This window comes from Myripristis murdjan, chromosome 10 (assembly GCF_902150065.1).
Source record: "Myripristis murdjan chromosome 10, fMyrMur1.1, whole genome shotgun sequence".
In the NCBI taxonomy this organism is placed as follows: domain Eukaryota; kingdom Metazoa; phylum Chordata; class Actinopteri; order Holocentriformes; family Holocentridae; genus Myripristis; species Myripristis murdjan.
The window spans coordinates 15853132-15866999 of NC_043989.1; the positions used below are offsets into that span (position 1 = coordinate 15853132).

General features: G+C 44.7%; 1 protein-coding gene across 1 annotated transcript in view; it reads right to left on the bottom strand.

Annotated features, from left to right (window-relative positions):
- Positions 1-13868, bottom strand: part of efnb1 (ephrin-B1) — a 59236-nt gene that overhangs the window by 8043 nt on the left and 37325 nt on the right. The window contains exon 3 of the mRNA XM_030061866.1: positions 3197-3289. Coding sequence (XP_029917726.1) covers positions 3197-3289 — 93 coding nt within the window. The remainder of the gene's footprint in view (positions 1-3196; positions 3290-13868) is intronic.

A 13868-nucleotide genomic window follows, 5' to 3' on the forward strand; every position in this document is an offset into this window, starting at 1 on the left:
GTGGTGGAGCAGACGGAGAGTGCTGAACAGCAAGGGATGTATAAAATATGCGCTCTCCCCATTTCTCCCTCAGTCAATTTCTCTTCCCTCCCTCGCTTTCTCTTTTTCATGTAAAAAGACAAAAGACACAACACAGGGCGCTTAAAACGCAATTAGATATCGACATGTCAAAGCCGGGAATTGTAGGCAATCGGATGATTCGACGTGATGGGGCCCGGGAGCCCGCTTCAACATTACAGCGGCTCCACAATAAATGAAGGGGTGATATTAAAAAAGAAAGAGTGATTGCGCCGCACACCGGGTTGAGTCAACAAAACGTACGACGTGGAGCAGAAAACTGCACGGGAGTTTTACGCGGATGTATGAGAAGATCTGGGAGATTTGGCAGGGGAATGCAAACGCACTGAGCTGCAAACGCCGAGGAAGTGTGGCTTAAAACACAATAGCATCTGGGGCCACTGCCAAGCGGGGCGCAATTTAATTTTTTTTTTTTTTTTTTTTGTTATGTTATGTTTTTGTTTGTTGAAACAGCACTTTGTATGGCTGCGGGGGTAAAGCCAATCAACTCATATCATTCTTCAGAAGAGTAGCAAATCATACCAATCTTCCACTGTTCTCCGAAAAACAAAACAAACAAACCAAAAAAATAATAATAATAATACAATTACCTCCGCAATATACAATACAGCTGCTTCTTGCCAAGGTGCAATTTTGTATGGAGCTACTTATTTAAATGGTCACTGGTGGATGGACACTTTATATATGAAGCATCCACACACAAAAATAGTTTTTTAAAGTAGGAGCTGGCCAACAACATCTTCTCTAACAAGGTTTGTAGGGCAGACTGATGCTGAGTGACAGCTTGCAGACTGTTTTGGGAAATGAGTGCAAGCTCCGGCAAAGTTGAACAGCCAGCGGCAATAGAACAAGACTCTATCGAGACGATAATTCCTCGAATTTACCAGAGACGGTGGCTTTCAACTTTGATTAGGGGGCGAGTTGAAGGGATTTGTTTATTCACCAACAAATTGTTTGCGTAAAAGCCCCTGCTGCTTGCATTCGCGCGACCGTGCTCTCATTTGGTGATGGTGTTGCAATCCTGGGCCGTCGGAGGCTCCATTAAATTGACCCGCACGGGGGATAATGCATAGCCTGTCTGCTTGGAGACGGTTTTGGAGATTTTTCAGTGTATACGCTGAATTTGTTCCGACTCAGACCTTGCTAGCATCAGCAGCTTGTTAGCTTCTATTCTTCCACCAACTGCCAGGATACACTGGCATCATCCCACTGGCCAACATTCAAATATCTCCACACAAACTCCATCTGCACGCACACTCACACACACACACACACACACACACACACACACACACACACCGCAGATTTCTCAGCAGATTTCCGCCTTTTTGTTTTTATGTTGTTTTTCTCTCTCGCTCGCTCGCTCGCTCTCTCTCGCTGTGTGTCTGTCTGACGTGTGAGATCCAGCTTTAAAACTGGAATCAGACCATCATGGTGGGCAGATGTTCCTCTCAGATGGTGGTTAGTGTCTGTTTCAGTGAAAACAACCACACTGAGGAGAGGGGGGATGTTTAGAGTGTAACACATCTGTGTACTGTAGCCTGTCAAATTCAGGATATGGATGTCCGCATATCGCACAAAGCAGTGCCTGAAAGTGAAATGCATGATACAAACCAAATGTTGTGTCCAAGAATACCTAAACAAATCCCGTTTGTTTACGTCCATGATTTTTAGATGCCTTCCACCAACTCTGCACTTACATACCAATTCAGCTATTTTAAACATAGTCTCATAAGAATCAGGTGCCTAAAATCTGCACTCCATTAGAGGCCTTTCAAGAAATCAGGAAGTGGAAAGAAAACACTTATTTCATTGTTTCTTGTGTCATCTCATTGTCTAAACATGGTTTGTGCAAGCTGTGTGAGTGTGAGTGAAAAGTATGTAAAAAAAAAAAAAAGAAAAGAAAAAGAAAAATGTCTGATTCATCACTGAGAAATTGTGAGAGGTGTAACAATTGAGTCATTGCATTCTGCCAAGTCAACTGCATCAATCTGCTAAAAGAAACAAATACAGTAATCGCTGTAAATCACTGCGGCTTTGGCCTAGATTGATATGAAATGGTCTGAATTGATTCATTCCCAGTTCGTAAAAGAAAAAAAGATCTGACATTGCGTTGTTTTGTGTTGAATCACAACTGTTTTTTAAGGCAGTAATGCATAAATAATGTTTCTGGAATTTCTTTTTTATTTTCCACCTTTCAGAAGAAAAAAAAAAAAACGAAAAAGTCCCACATGATTGCTCATGTTTACTCGACTCACACGATGGAATGCCAACTTGACTCGAACCGAGTCGTTCGAGGAAAAGAAAAACTGTTCCGAAATACAATCACCAAGCAGCGAATCATGAATCAAACTGATTCGCCGTTAAGACAAAGATTTACACCCCGAGGAATTATCCATTTGAAAAATTGATGATGACATTAGTGGCTGTCTTGAGCCCTCTCTTTATAAAACAATCACATTTTAGACAGTACATTCATCAGGTAGCACCACTTTCCAAAACAGATGTCTGACACATTTTGGATTTAAATTCTTAATACTGAATCATTACTTTTTTTTTTTTTTTGCTGGTTGAGTCTTTAATAGTGAATCATTACTACGTTTATAGATTTCAGTCATAATATCCAGCAGGTTCCTCACTTGTTAACCAGCAACACTGGCTACCCGGTGGCCTCATGATGATGAGGATGATAATAATAATAATAACAACACTACTACTACTACTATTACCACCAAGAATAACAACAACAACAACAATAATAATAATAATAATAAAAGCATTTTAAAACTCAAGTATGTAGCCTAGTACATTTTGTATGTCTGAAGAAGCATTACTGCGTAAAAAAGTTGTCATTCACAGTGTTCTTTTACAGCAACACAGTGTTCAGCCTTTTTTTCCTTTCAGAATCGGGAACGAAACAATTCGGACCATTTTCACAATTCCAGGTACCAAGTCCTGTTGGTGGTTGACAGCCGGCAAAGTCACACCGAAGCAAAAAAAAAAAAAAAAAAAAAAAAAAAAAGGAAAAAAAAAAAGGAAAATGTCACACCAAAGTGAAACACCGCTTGAAGGCAGCAGGGAGTGTTGTGTTCTACATGTGAGGTGAGCTCGCATTTACCTTGTCCGACTTTCATGATGACTTTCATGGCTCGGCTCTTGCACACGCCTCCCTCTCGGTTCTCCAGGCCCTCTACTGTACCGTTGGAGGTGGCTGGAGGGCAGAAGGGAAGGAGAGGAGACAAGGAGGAGAGCGGATGAAGGACAGGAGAGGAGAGGAGAGGACGGGAGGGTTGAGAGAGAGGAGGATGAGCGAGGTAGGTGGTATGGAAGAGGGAGAGGAAGAGCAGAAACGATGACACATCGGTTAATGAGCACGTCCATAACGCACAGAACTAATCAATATTTACGACAAGCACTGATTAGCTGTTCCAGTGATTAGGCGTTCTCACCCTCAATCAGCCGCCAGCTCCTCTCAACGGTATCTCTCATTAACACAATAAAGTGAAGTCAAATGAATGGAACAACATTGGAGCCTACTGAGGGAGGGCGGGCACTGTGCGTGCTCGTGTGTGTGTGTGTGTGTGTGTGTGTGTTCTGTCTCTGCATATTTTAGCAGTGAGACATGCCAGGGAGAGTTCCAGCTGCTTGCCAAGTCCTGGAGCAGCTTACTCCCTCTGAGCCACATGTGTCATTACTTGCTGGTAGTGCTGAGAGCTAAATGCCTCCCTTAATGTTTGTACGTGCGCGTGTGCAAGCGTGCGTACCTTTCCATTTGCCTTTTAGGCTGTGTGTGTGCTCTGCCCTGACTTGAGCAAGGAGTAAAGAGGGGGGGGTCGAGAGCTGTTTATTCACTGTCACATTCACTTCAGACTCTGTGACACAATTGGCTGTCTATTTTAGGGGCTATGATAATGACCTAGGGAGGCAGAGTGTGACTCTGACCTTAACATTGAGCAGCTAAGCACAAAGCCACGCGTATACAGTTGTGTGTGTGTGTGTGTGTGTGTGTGTGTGTGTGTGTGTGTGTTTGGGTTTGTGCGTTGTGTGGGCGCGTGCGACGGCAGCTCTAATTTTGGAATTCCCCAAATGATCTCCATCTCCGCTTAGTCTGCTGTTTCAACTGACTCCCTTCCTCTGAAATGCTTTTGTTTTTCTTCCTTGCATTATCCATCTTGGTCTCCCGTTTTTTTTGCTCACTTCATTTAGTTTTTATCTGCGTTATCTGGCTCTACCCCTCCCTTCCTCTCCCTCTTAACTCAATGACCATCTCCCTGGGTGATTGCTTCAGATGGCACCCTCATTATGATAAGATAGGCTTGGAGTGGGCGCTTATCTAATGATGACACAAAGCTCCTCGCCATGCTGTAGCTCTATAACGCCACGCTACGCTCCGCCGCGATCCGTCCGCGGCATATTTTCACATGCATTTCTGCTGCAACAGATTAATGCACTATCAAATGAAGTTCTCAGGAATGAAAACAAGTTGATTCAAAGAGGGCTCCAAACTTTCAGTGTCGGAGTTTTGGAGAGACTTTGAAAGTCATCTCGCTGATTCATGGATTGTCATCACTAAGTATTATTAATGTTGACATTTTGTTGCCCTTTGGGATATTATTTCAGCTTTGTGCTCCAGTCAAATGAAAGGAAACTAAATAATAAATTGCAATAATATTATGTGTTACATTATCAGATCACAATACTTTGTATTTGAAATGAGAACCACAATATTATGGTAGCATGGCTTGAGCACTGTGATAATTTGAGATAATATTTGTGATGATTATTGTGATAACATCATGTCAGGAGCTATTTGGCAATTCCCCTGCCTAGACTCAACAAAGCTGGCTGCACGGGACGCCAAAACGCACGGAGACTGGACCAAACTGCCGGACAGGAGGGAGGAGAAAAAAAAAAAAAAAAAAAAAGATTCACCGTGTACATGAGACATTCACGTGAAAGAACACTCACAGCTGAGTAAGTCTCATGATTTATGTAAAGTCTACGCTGGGAGCATGTCTCTCTTAAAGGGAACATTCGAAGACACCGAGGTGCTTCCGTCCTTAACCCTCCTATTATGTTTGGGGTCAATTTGACCCCGGCCAATGTTTAACGTCTCTAAATAAACGATTAACAGCATTTTTTTTTGCTTCATATTTAATGAGTGTTCCTGATGTAATGGGCACTACCGGGTAAAGCTGAAATTCACATGATGATATGTTTTCAATGTCCTGTACACACTTTGTAACGCATTGGTTATAAAGAACAAAAATCTGTACTTAGAAATAATATAAAGCCATTAAAACAGCAAAAAATAATATTTCTTTCCAATTTTAGATCAATCAGTGAGATTTTATGGTGATTTGCATATTTTTCCATTGTCGCATAATAGGAATACTGGATGTATAAGTGAGGGTGGGGTGGAGTTATGTTTTATTTAAAGGGCTATTTAGGTAATCAACAAAGAAACAAAGTAATTGACACATAAACTTTGATAACAATTTTAGTTATAATAATTTTGTGGAAGTTTAAACTGCAGGGGTCAAATTGACCCCAAACACAAAAGATGTTCAAAAATGTGAACATAACAAGAGGGTTAAAGGCACACCGTCCTGTTGCCTGAGCGGCCCCAGACATTGCCATCAGTGCTAACCTCCTCCTGCCATTTTTTCTAGCCAATTTCTACCCTTCTTTCAATTTTTAAATTTCCAGGGCAAGGTTATACAAAAATGAGCTCTTTGAAGATCAAGCTCAAAGGCACTTGAATAATCTGACTAAGAGTGAGCGTCATGCTCTGAATTTTATATCCACTCAGGGAGAGCAAATCTTCTCACTGTTAACTTACTTCTGTCGTCTAAATTAACTATTCCTTCAGGCTGACTGAACAGGCCCCGGCATTACTGATGTGACATGATGATAAGTTGCTCCTTCAAGGCTTCACTGTAGGTGAGTAAGTGAAAGGGTGGGATTTATAGAGAGATGATCACTTTATATGCTGTTTGTATTCAAACCATTTAACATGTCAAATATTTCAGGGCCTCACTGTACCATTGGCAATTCGCAATCCGATTAACCGTGTCCAATTTTAACCACATTTCCTTGCGCGTTATTCCATGTGAATCCGCATTGTAAGTGCTATTCAAGATGTAAATCGGCAACAGTAACAACTGTTGAGGGCGCTGGGAGATGTGCTGTAACTCCTAATAGGACGCTGCGCGGACGCCGTGAAGCAACGTGCTGTACGTCCCCGGTGTTTATCATCCTAAAGCTCAACGGGCAGCGGCGTGTTTATAGCCCTCGTGTCAGAGTTCACTCTGAAACAGCGATCAGCCAGCCGTGTTTCGAAAACCCCACAACAACGACGCGGTGCCAGCTTTTTTTTAATCTGAAAGCCTCTCACTCTCCCTATCTCCTCTTTCCCTCTCTCTCTCCATCATTTCCTCACTCTCTAACCCTCTCTCTCTCTCTTTTTTTTTCATCCCTGCATACTGACGTTAATCCAAATCTGGATTTCCAGATATTAAAAGGCCGACGGTCATGCCATGTTTTGGAAAGAGGAAACTGGGGAATTGGGTCTTCCTATGTGTCTCGGTGGAGATAAAAACACAAGGGGATAAAAGCTGCGACAGGCCGAGGAACAAAGAAACTCCCCGTCACTGCTAATGATTTAGTGGAACAAACTGCAGTCCAACATTACTTTAGCAGTCCGCAATACTGAAAGAGTTGGTCATTGCATGAAGGAATGTTGCTTTTTTTTTTTAATAAAGCGGTTGGGTCCAAGGCTGGTTTTTGTATGATTTAAGGCCCCCTTTGTGGGTGTGGATCATTGGCCGCAGAGTGACTAGTGGGAGAACAAAAGATCTACAGCTGCTGAAGTCATAAGAGGAACCAGGTGCCAAATGTTGATGTTGGGAAATATCTACAGCACAAATGTATCAGCCAAGAGAAAGCCTTACAGGGGAAGAGTTGGCCTGGAACAAAAGCTGCCGTTCCAGTAATGCACACACACACACACACACACACACACACACACACACACACACACTCCCATACTCATATGTGGATGCACACACTCATATACATATACACAGATTCACAAGGACATTCATGTCTTTGGGGGTAGATGGAAGGACTGCTCCCTGAGGTGCTCTGGGGGAGCAGAGAGGAAAAAGAGAGGAGTGGGAGGTGTGTGAAAGATGCGGCGCTGACTGGCCGAGACGAGACAAGCTAGGCTAGAGTGCGACGCGGTGGTCTATATTTATTCTCAGGTCTGCTAAATGAGGTCACTCAGGTGGTCCTGCTGAATACATTCTCCATCTCCATCATGAATCATCTGCTGCTTATTATTCCTGTCCAGCCCAGGGGGCTTGCTTTCATACAGCGCAAGGACTCTGTGTATATGTGTGTGTGTGTGCATGTGCGTGCGCAGATTTGCACGGATGGTGCCGAACGAGGGGATGGATGCAGCCCATGTGACAGACAGAGAGCAGGTTGTTTAATGAGAAAGTGGATGAGAGGTGACATTCATTGGCTACCTCTCACACACACACGGCTCCCCCATTCTCCAGCGCATTCAGACGTCCACTTAGACTCGCTGAGCAGGCACCGGGTAGTCACAGTACACATAATAATGTCTACATTACAGGGAAAAAACCACATAAACAGACACAAAGCGCTATCTGATCACTCACAGTGAGCGTCAAGGAAAAAAATAGCGTCCCGTCCATTTGAGGTAAAACACAGAGCCGGGCTCCGTCATGTCAGCGACGCGTGGCTGCATCAAACAGAGCGCCATGACAGAAATGGGTATTTCTCATACCTCCGATATCCCTATCTGGGTTTTTTTTGTTTACATTAGCAAAACAGAGTCGAAGTCTGGAGAGGGGAAAAGAGAGCCCATTTGCACAAAATATTTCACTCATGAATGAGCACTGAGAGGGTTAGATTAGGTTTATGGGCCTGATTCCAGAGATAACCCCCCTCTCAGCAGGCCTGGCATGCATGTGTGTGCACGCATACACACACACACACACATGCCCACATACACATATGTGCATGCACACACATCCATGCAAACACATACAGAGCGAGGTTGGCAGACTGGAATAATACAGGGGATCTAGATGTTTGCACTTTGAACCTTTTCTAATCCGGAGTATTAGGGCATGGCTAAAGCCTGATTATGGCAGAATGAAATGGATCTAAATAGATGTCCCGGCCCATCAGCCCTCCATTTCTTTGTCCCAGAAATAGAAATGGAAATCTGTAATCAACCTCCAACCTCTCTCTCTCTCGCCGTCTCTCCCACATAGCCTCGTCCGCAGTTTTGGCACTCAACGTCGCCGGAGAAAATTCATTCAGACTTTTCATATCATCTCAGATGAATTAGCCGTGCTTGGCTCACCACTGTTTTCCTCTCCCGTTTTTTCCCCAGTAATATAACATGACGTGCAAAATAGAATATAGTCATATTATAGCCGCAGCACCAGCACTGCACATTTTACATGCTACACTCAACATCCTGGATTGGATTTTGGTTACAGGAAATGTTTTTTTTTTATTATTTTATTATTTTTTTATTTTTTTCTCCAGTGGTGTGCACAGACAGGTTTGATTTCTTTTCATCTTTGTATTCAACCGTGCCACCGTTTCCTTACAAAGCTGTTCTGATGTCACAGCTCTAATGTCACAGCATGCCGTCTGTTGCCAGGAGCCTCTGTGTGTGTGTGTGTGTGTGTGTGTGTGTGTGTGTGTGTGTGGTGAGCAGCTAGCAGCATTAGCATCTAGGTCTAAGGTGGTTAGCAGCCCAAAGCACACAACTGTTGCTCAGGCTCCCTGCCTCAGTGTGCAGCCAGAGGGGGAGCTCCTCTCCTGCATCCAGATTAAACACACACGCACACACACACACACACACACACACACAGGAGCATGCAAATACACAAGCATGGAGGCATGCACACACACACACACACACACACACACACACAGCCGTGCTTAAAATGGTTGAGCAAAAAATATACAGACATGTAAGCAATTGGGTGCACGGAGGAGAGCAGTTACACACACACACACACACACACACACACACACACACACACACACTGTGCAGCCAGAAGATCAGGGAGGACTTAAGAGCTCCTCCGGCACCAAAATTACAGGGTACCTCTAAATCCTCCCAGCAGAGAGCACTATGGGATAGCGCGGGGTGGGGGGAGGTGGGGGCTCGGCGGAGGGTGAGAGAGGGAGAGGAGAGGTAGAGCAGAGGGGTGGAGCAGAGGGATGGAAAGAGGAGTGTGGGGTGAGGAGTGGCAGGAAAGGAAGTGGGAGATTCCTTTTTAGAAGACGAGAGAGTGTGCGAGCCGGGGAAGGGGGTGAGACCTGATCTGTCTGAAGTGTGTGTGTGCTTTCGTGTGTGTGTGTGTGTGTGTGTGTGTATAATGTGGTGGAGAGGTTGAAGGGGTGGGGGTGGGGGGGCTGCGTGCATGCATTTGTCAGTGGAGGAATATGGAAGGAGGTGGTGAAGTGAGGAGTTGAGAGGAGGAGGAGGAGGAGGAGAGCTTGGTTTGGAAGAGAAGAAGTGGGAGGTGATTTCCCTCTGATGCAGAGGAAGCGAACGCGCACGCGTGTGTGTGTGTGTGTGTGTGTGTGTGTGCGCGCGCGTGTTGCTTTGTGCATACTGTATGTACGTGTGTGTGTGTGCATCTGCCAGCTTGCATCTCTCTCTCACTCGCACTCTCCCTCTCTCCTCTGAGTTTCTTTTTTTGCGTGTGTTTCTGTGTGTGTGTGTGTGTGTGTGTGTGTGCAATTCCGTGCTTTTATGTGGTTCTCCTCCGCTGCAAGTGTGTGCATTTTCATGCGTGTGTGAGTGTGCGCATTTCTGTATTAATATTTAGGAACATCTCAGAATGTAAAATTTCCATCAATGTGAATTTGGATCTTTGTGACTATACTATTTTGTTTCCGTGTGTGTGTGTGTGTGTGTGTGTGTGTGTGTGTGTGTGTGTGGTCCCTATACGTCAGTCCAGACACTCCCAGCAGACTATGAAGCCAAGGGTTGGGTATTATGGACTGCCACGGCCGGCACCAGAGGAGCAGAGCTTCAAGACTACTCATGACAGCTTTTAACCTCTGCAGAGGACCTGTCAGCAGCTCCTGATGTGCGTGTGTGTGTGTGTGTGTGTGTAGGGCTGTGTGTGTGTGTGTGTGTGTGCGTGCGAACCTTGCAGCTTGCAGACACCGAGAGAGCTTCTGCATCATTTAGCGGCGGGTGTTTGTGTGTCACCTCTCCGGTGAATCAAACGGGGCAGAGCTTTTACACCGCTGCACTTTCCACTCTCCATTTCCCATCGCAGCACGCCGCGAAAACCCTCTGCTCTTCGACACAGCGGAGGACTTGTGCATCGCCACATAACCACTGACTCACGAGCGCGCACACACACACACACGCATGCACACACACACACAGAAAAACAAGAAAAAAAAAATCATGCTGTCCTACGTTTTTGCGAGCAAACACACAAAAACTCCAAAATTAATAGAGTGGCGTATACAAGGAGGGAACACAAGATAACAGACGGACACACACCCACGCACACGCACGCACACACACACAAACAAGCTAAAAACACACACACACACACACAGTGCAAGCCGTCTGTCAGATCAGTAGGAGATAAAGGATGTAGAATAACAGGGAGACCTTGGGGAACGGAGCAAGTCATCTGTCTCAAACAGGAACAGACTGAGCGCACTCCAACATGACAGATGTAGACAGACTCATCTTATAGCACATCGCATCCTCGACCTTTTTCCTGCACACGCCCGGCCCCCTTTGCCCATGTAACACACACACACACACACACACACACACACACACACACGAGCGCTTAAACACACACACACGTCACCGCACTCAGATGCACGCCACGCAACACATGCGGTTCACCTGTAAGCCTGAGCGCTCGCAATCTGACAGGTGCACGCTAACACACACAAACACACACACACACACACACACACACACACACACAGGGGTGTGCCACGCACCTCTCAGAGAGTACATCATTTGACTAATGGCGGCTGAAATGTTGCGTGTTCGGAAGGACAAGCAGAGCAGGAAATTGGGTCAGAGAGGAAAAAAGATGGCATTTTCACCTTCCAAGTGGTCAGAGCTAAAGGTTAGGGGAGATGCAACACACACACACACACACACACACACACACAGGCACACACACACACACGCACACATATGCACATATGAGCTCAGAAGCTAAAGGTTAGTATTGGTCATGTGGGAGCCAGTTTATCTATCTCTTAACCAATATGTGCTTTTCTGTGTGTGTGTGTGTGTGTGTGTGTGTGTGTGTGTGTGTGCAGGTGGAGCGTCATCTCCCTCCACTTTAGATCTACGATCAAACATGGAGGCCCGCACTACGACTGAATGATGTAGTAAAAAAAAAAAAAAAAAAAAAAAGTCATACTGCAATTATTTTGACAGATACTGTGGCATGAATCACTATTTTAGCGGGAATGATTTTTTTTTTTTATTTATTTTTTTTTTTTGCACCATCATTTTTATTGTCACTGGGAAAACCGTTAGAATGATGATGGTATTTTTTTTTTTTTTTTTTTTTTTTTTTTTTTTTTTTTTTTTTTTTTTGCTGGGTCTGCACCAAACAAACATCTGGAGGATATGATTTGTAGGCCGGGGCATCTCCATAAAGCAGCACCATAAACCATTCATAAAAGCTATTTATTTACATAGTTTATCTTTATCAAAAAAAAAAAAAAAAAAAAAAGTAGTTCCTGCGATTTGGATATTGCACTTGGCCATATTGCAATTGAGACAATATTTTGATTAAAAGTTCAGTGTGAGCCCACAGATATGCGCACACACACACACACACACACACACACACACACACACACACATAAACACAAGCAACAAGCTAACTGGCACACAGACGGTCCCTTGGCGAGGCTGCTCTTAAGCAGGAAGCTCGCTGAAGTTTTGGTCACGGTTCGTTTGCACTGATAATCGCACGAGGGAAGCGTCGGTTCACTCGGTAAAGCCCGGCGGCTGATCAGACTGATCCTTTTCTTTCTCGCCGGTCTTTGTGGTCTCCTATGAAAGCCTGATATGGGACTCTGCACCGGCCCTCGCTCCCCCCAAAACTAAAAGCCACAATTTTTTTTTTATTTTTTTTTTTTTTTTTATTCTCGTTTATAGAGTATATATTGCTGCTGCTATTTATTTATCATCTGTTTATACTGTGAATTTGGACATTGCCCACATCTATGCACATTGTATGCATCGATGCACACTGGTTTTATTGGCTTTTTATCATCTATTTATCATCTGGGCGCTATTTATTTATTTATCATCTGTTTATACTGTAAATACATAGTATACATCGATGCACACTGGTTTTATTGGTTTTTTGCACATTGTTTTTTTGCACATTGGTACTTAGATCCTTAGATCTCGAGGGTCATCTTTATTCTTTATTTTTGATTTACTTATTCTTTATTTTTGATTTACTTAATCTTGTACTCTGTGGATACTGCTGGAAACTGTGAATTTCCTTCGGGATGAATAAAGTATCTAACTAACTAACTAACTAACTGATAAAAAACAAGCGCTGGAACGGCTCGGAATGCGGAGGGAGATGGAAGTCGCGTGTCAAAGGCCGTGAGGCTCTCAAAAAAAAAAATCCAGACCGACTGAAGAGCTCATCTGTGAGCAAACCCCCCCCCCCCCGGAGGGAGACGAGCGCTGAAGCCCCGGAACAAGTTAACACGAACAGTGGAGGCTGGAACTCCAAAAAAAAAAAAAAAAACTGCTTTCACCATCCATGTGTGTGTGTGTGTGTGTGTGTGAAAATGTGTGATGGTGCACTGTGCTCATCCGGTGTGCATTCACCCTCGGTGGAGAGAGAAGCCCCATCTTCACTGACCTTTTCAGTGCAGCCTCCAGAAGGGAGGGATGACAACCGGGCCCAGCCCATGGTCTTGGGCACAAACACACACCAAAGCCGCGAAACAAACAAACAAACAAACAAACAAACAATAACGCTCACGGAAGGCTCGGCGCTTCCCTCTTCCAAGCGGGCGATGCAAAAACAAACCCACAAAAGTACAGTCAACACGCGGCGATGACACAACCCCGGCAATGTGTGAGGAGAAACAAGGCCCGAGTGTTAAGGCGGTGTGGAGGAGATCAGCTTCAGGGTAATGAGTTTGTCGCAGTGATATTGAGGCAGAGGCGGAGGGGAGAAAAAAAAAAAACAGAAAAAAAAAACAGAGAGAGAGAGAGATGACAGGACAAAGAAACAGCAAAGAGAGGGAGATGGACAGAGGAAGAGACAGCGGGGAAGACAGTGACAGACGCGTGGAGAGGAAGAGAAAGAGAAAGAGAGGAGAAGTGAAGTCAGACGGTGTACCTGCCTGAGAGGAGAGTCTGTGTCAGCCCATCTGTTGTCCACAAAAACAAAATCTGTGTGAGGCAGAACGGAGAGAGAGAGAGAGAGAGAGAGCAGAGTGTACAGGTGTGTGGGAGCATGTGTGTGTGAGTGTGTGTGTGTGTGTGTGTGTGTGTGTGTGCTCGCGCCTGTCCAGACCCTGTGGGAATCTCCTCTACTTGCTAACATGGAGGCAACTGAACAAAGCTGACTGCAGCTACCAAGGGATGCAAGACACACACACACACACACACACACACACATATATAGAGATACACACAGATAGGAGGTCTGATGGAGCTGATGGCTACGGTGTAAAGGGCCGGTTCTGGG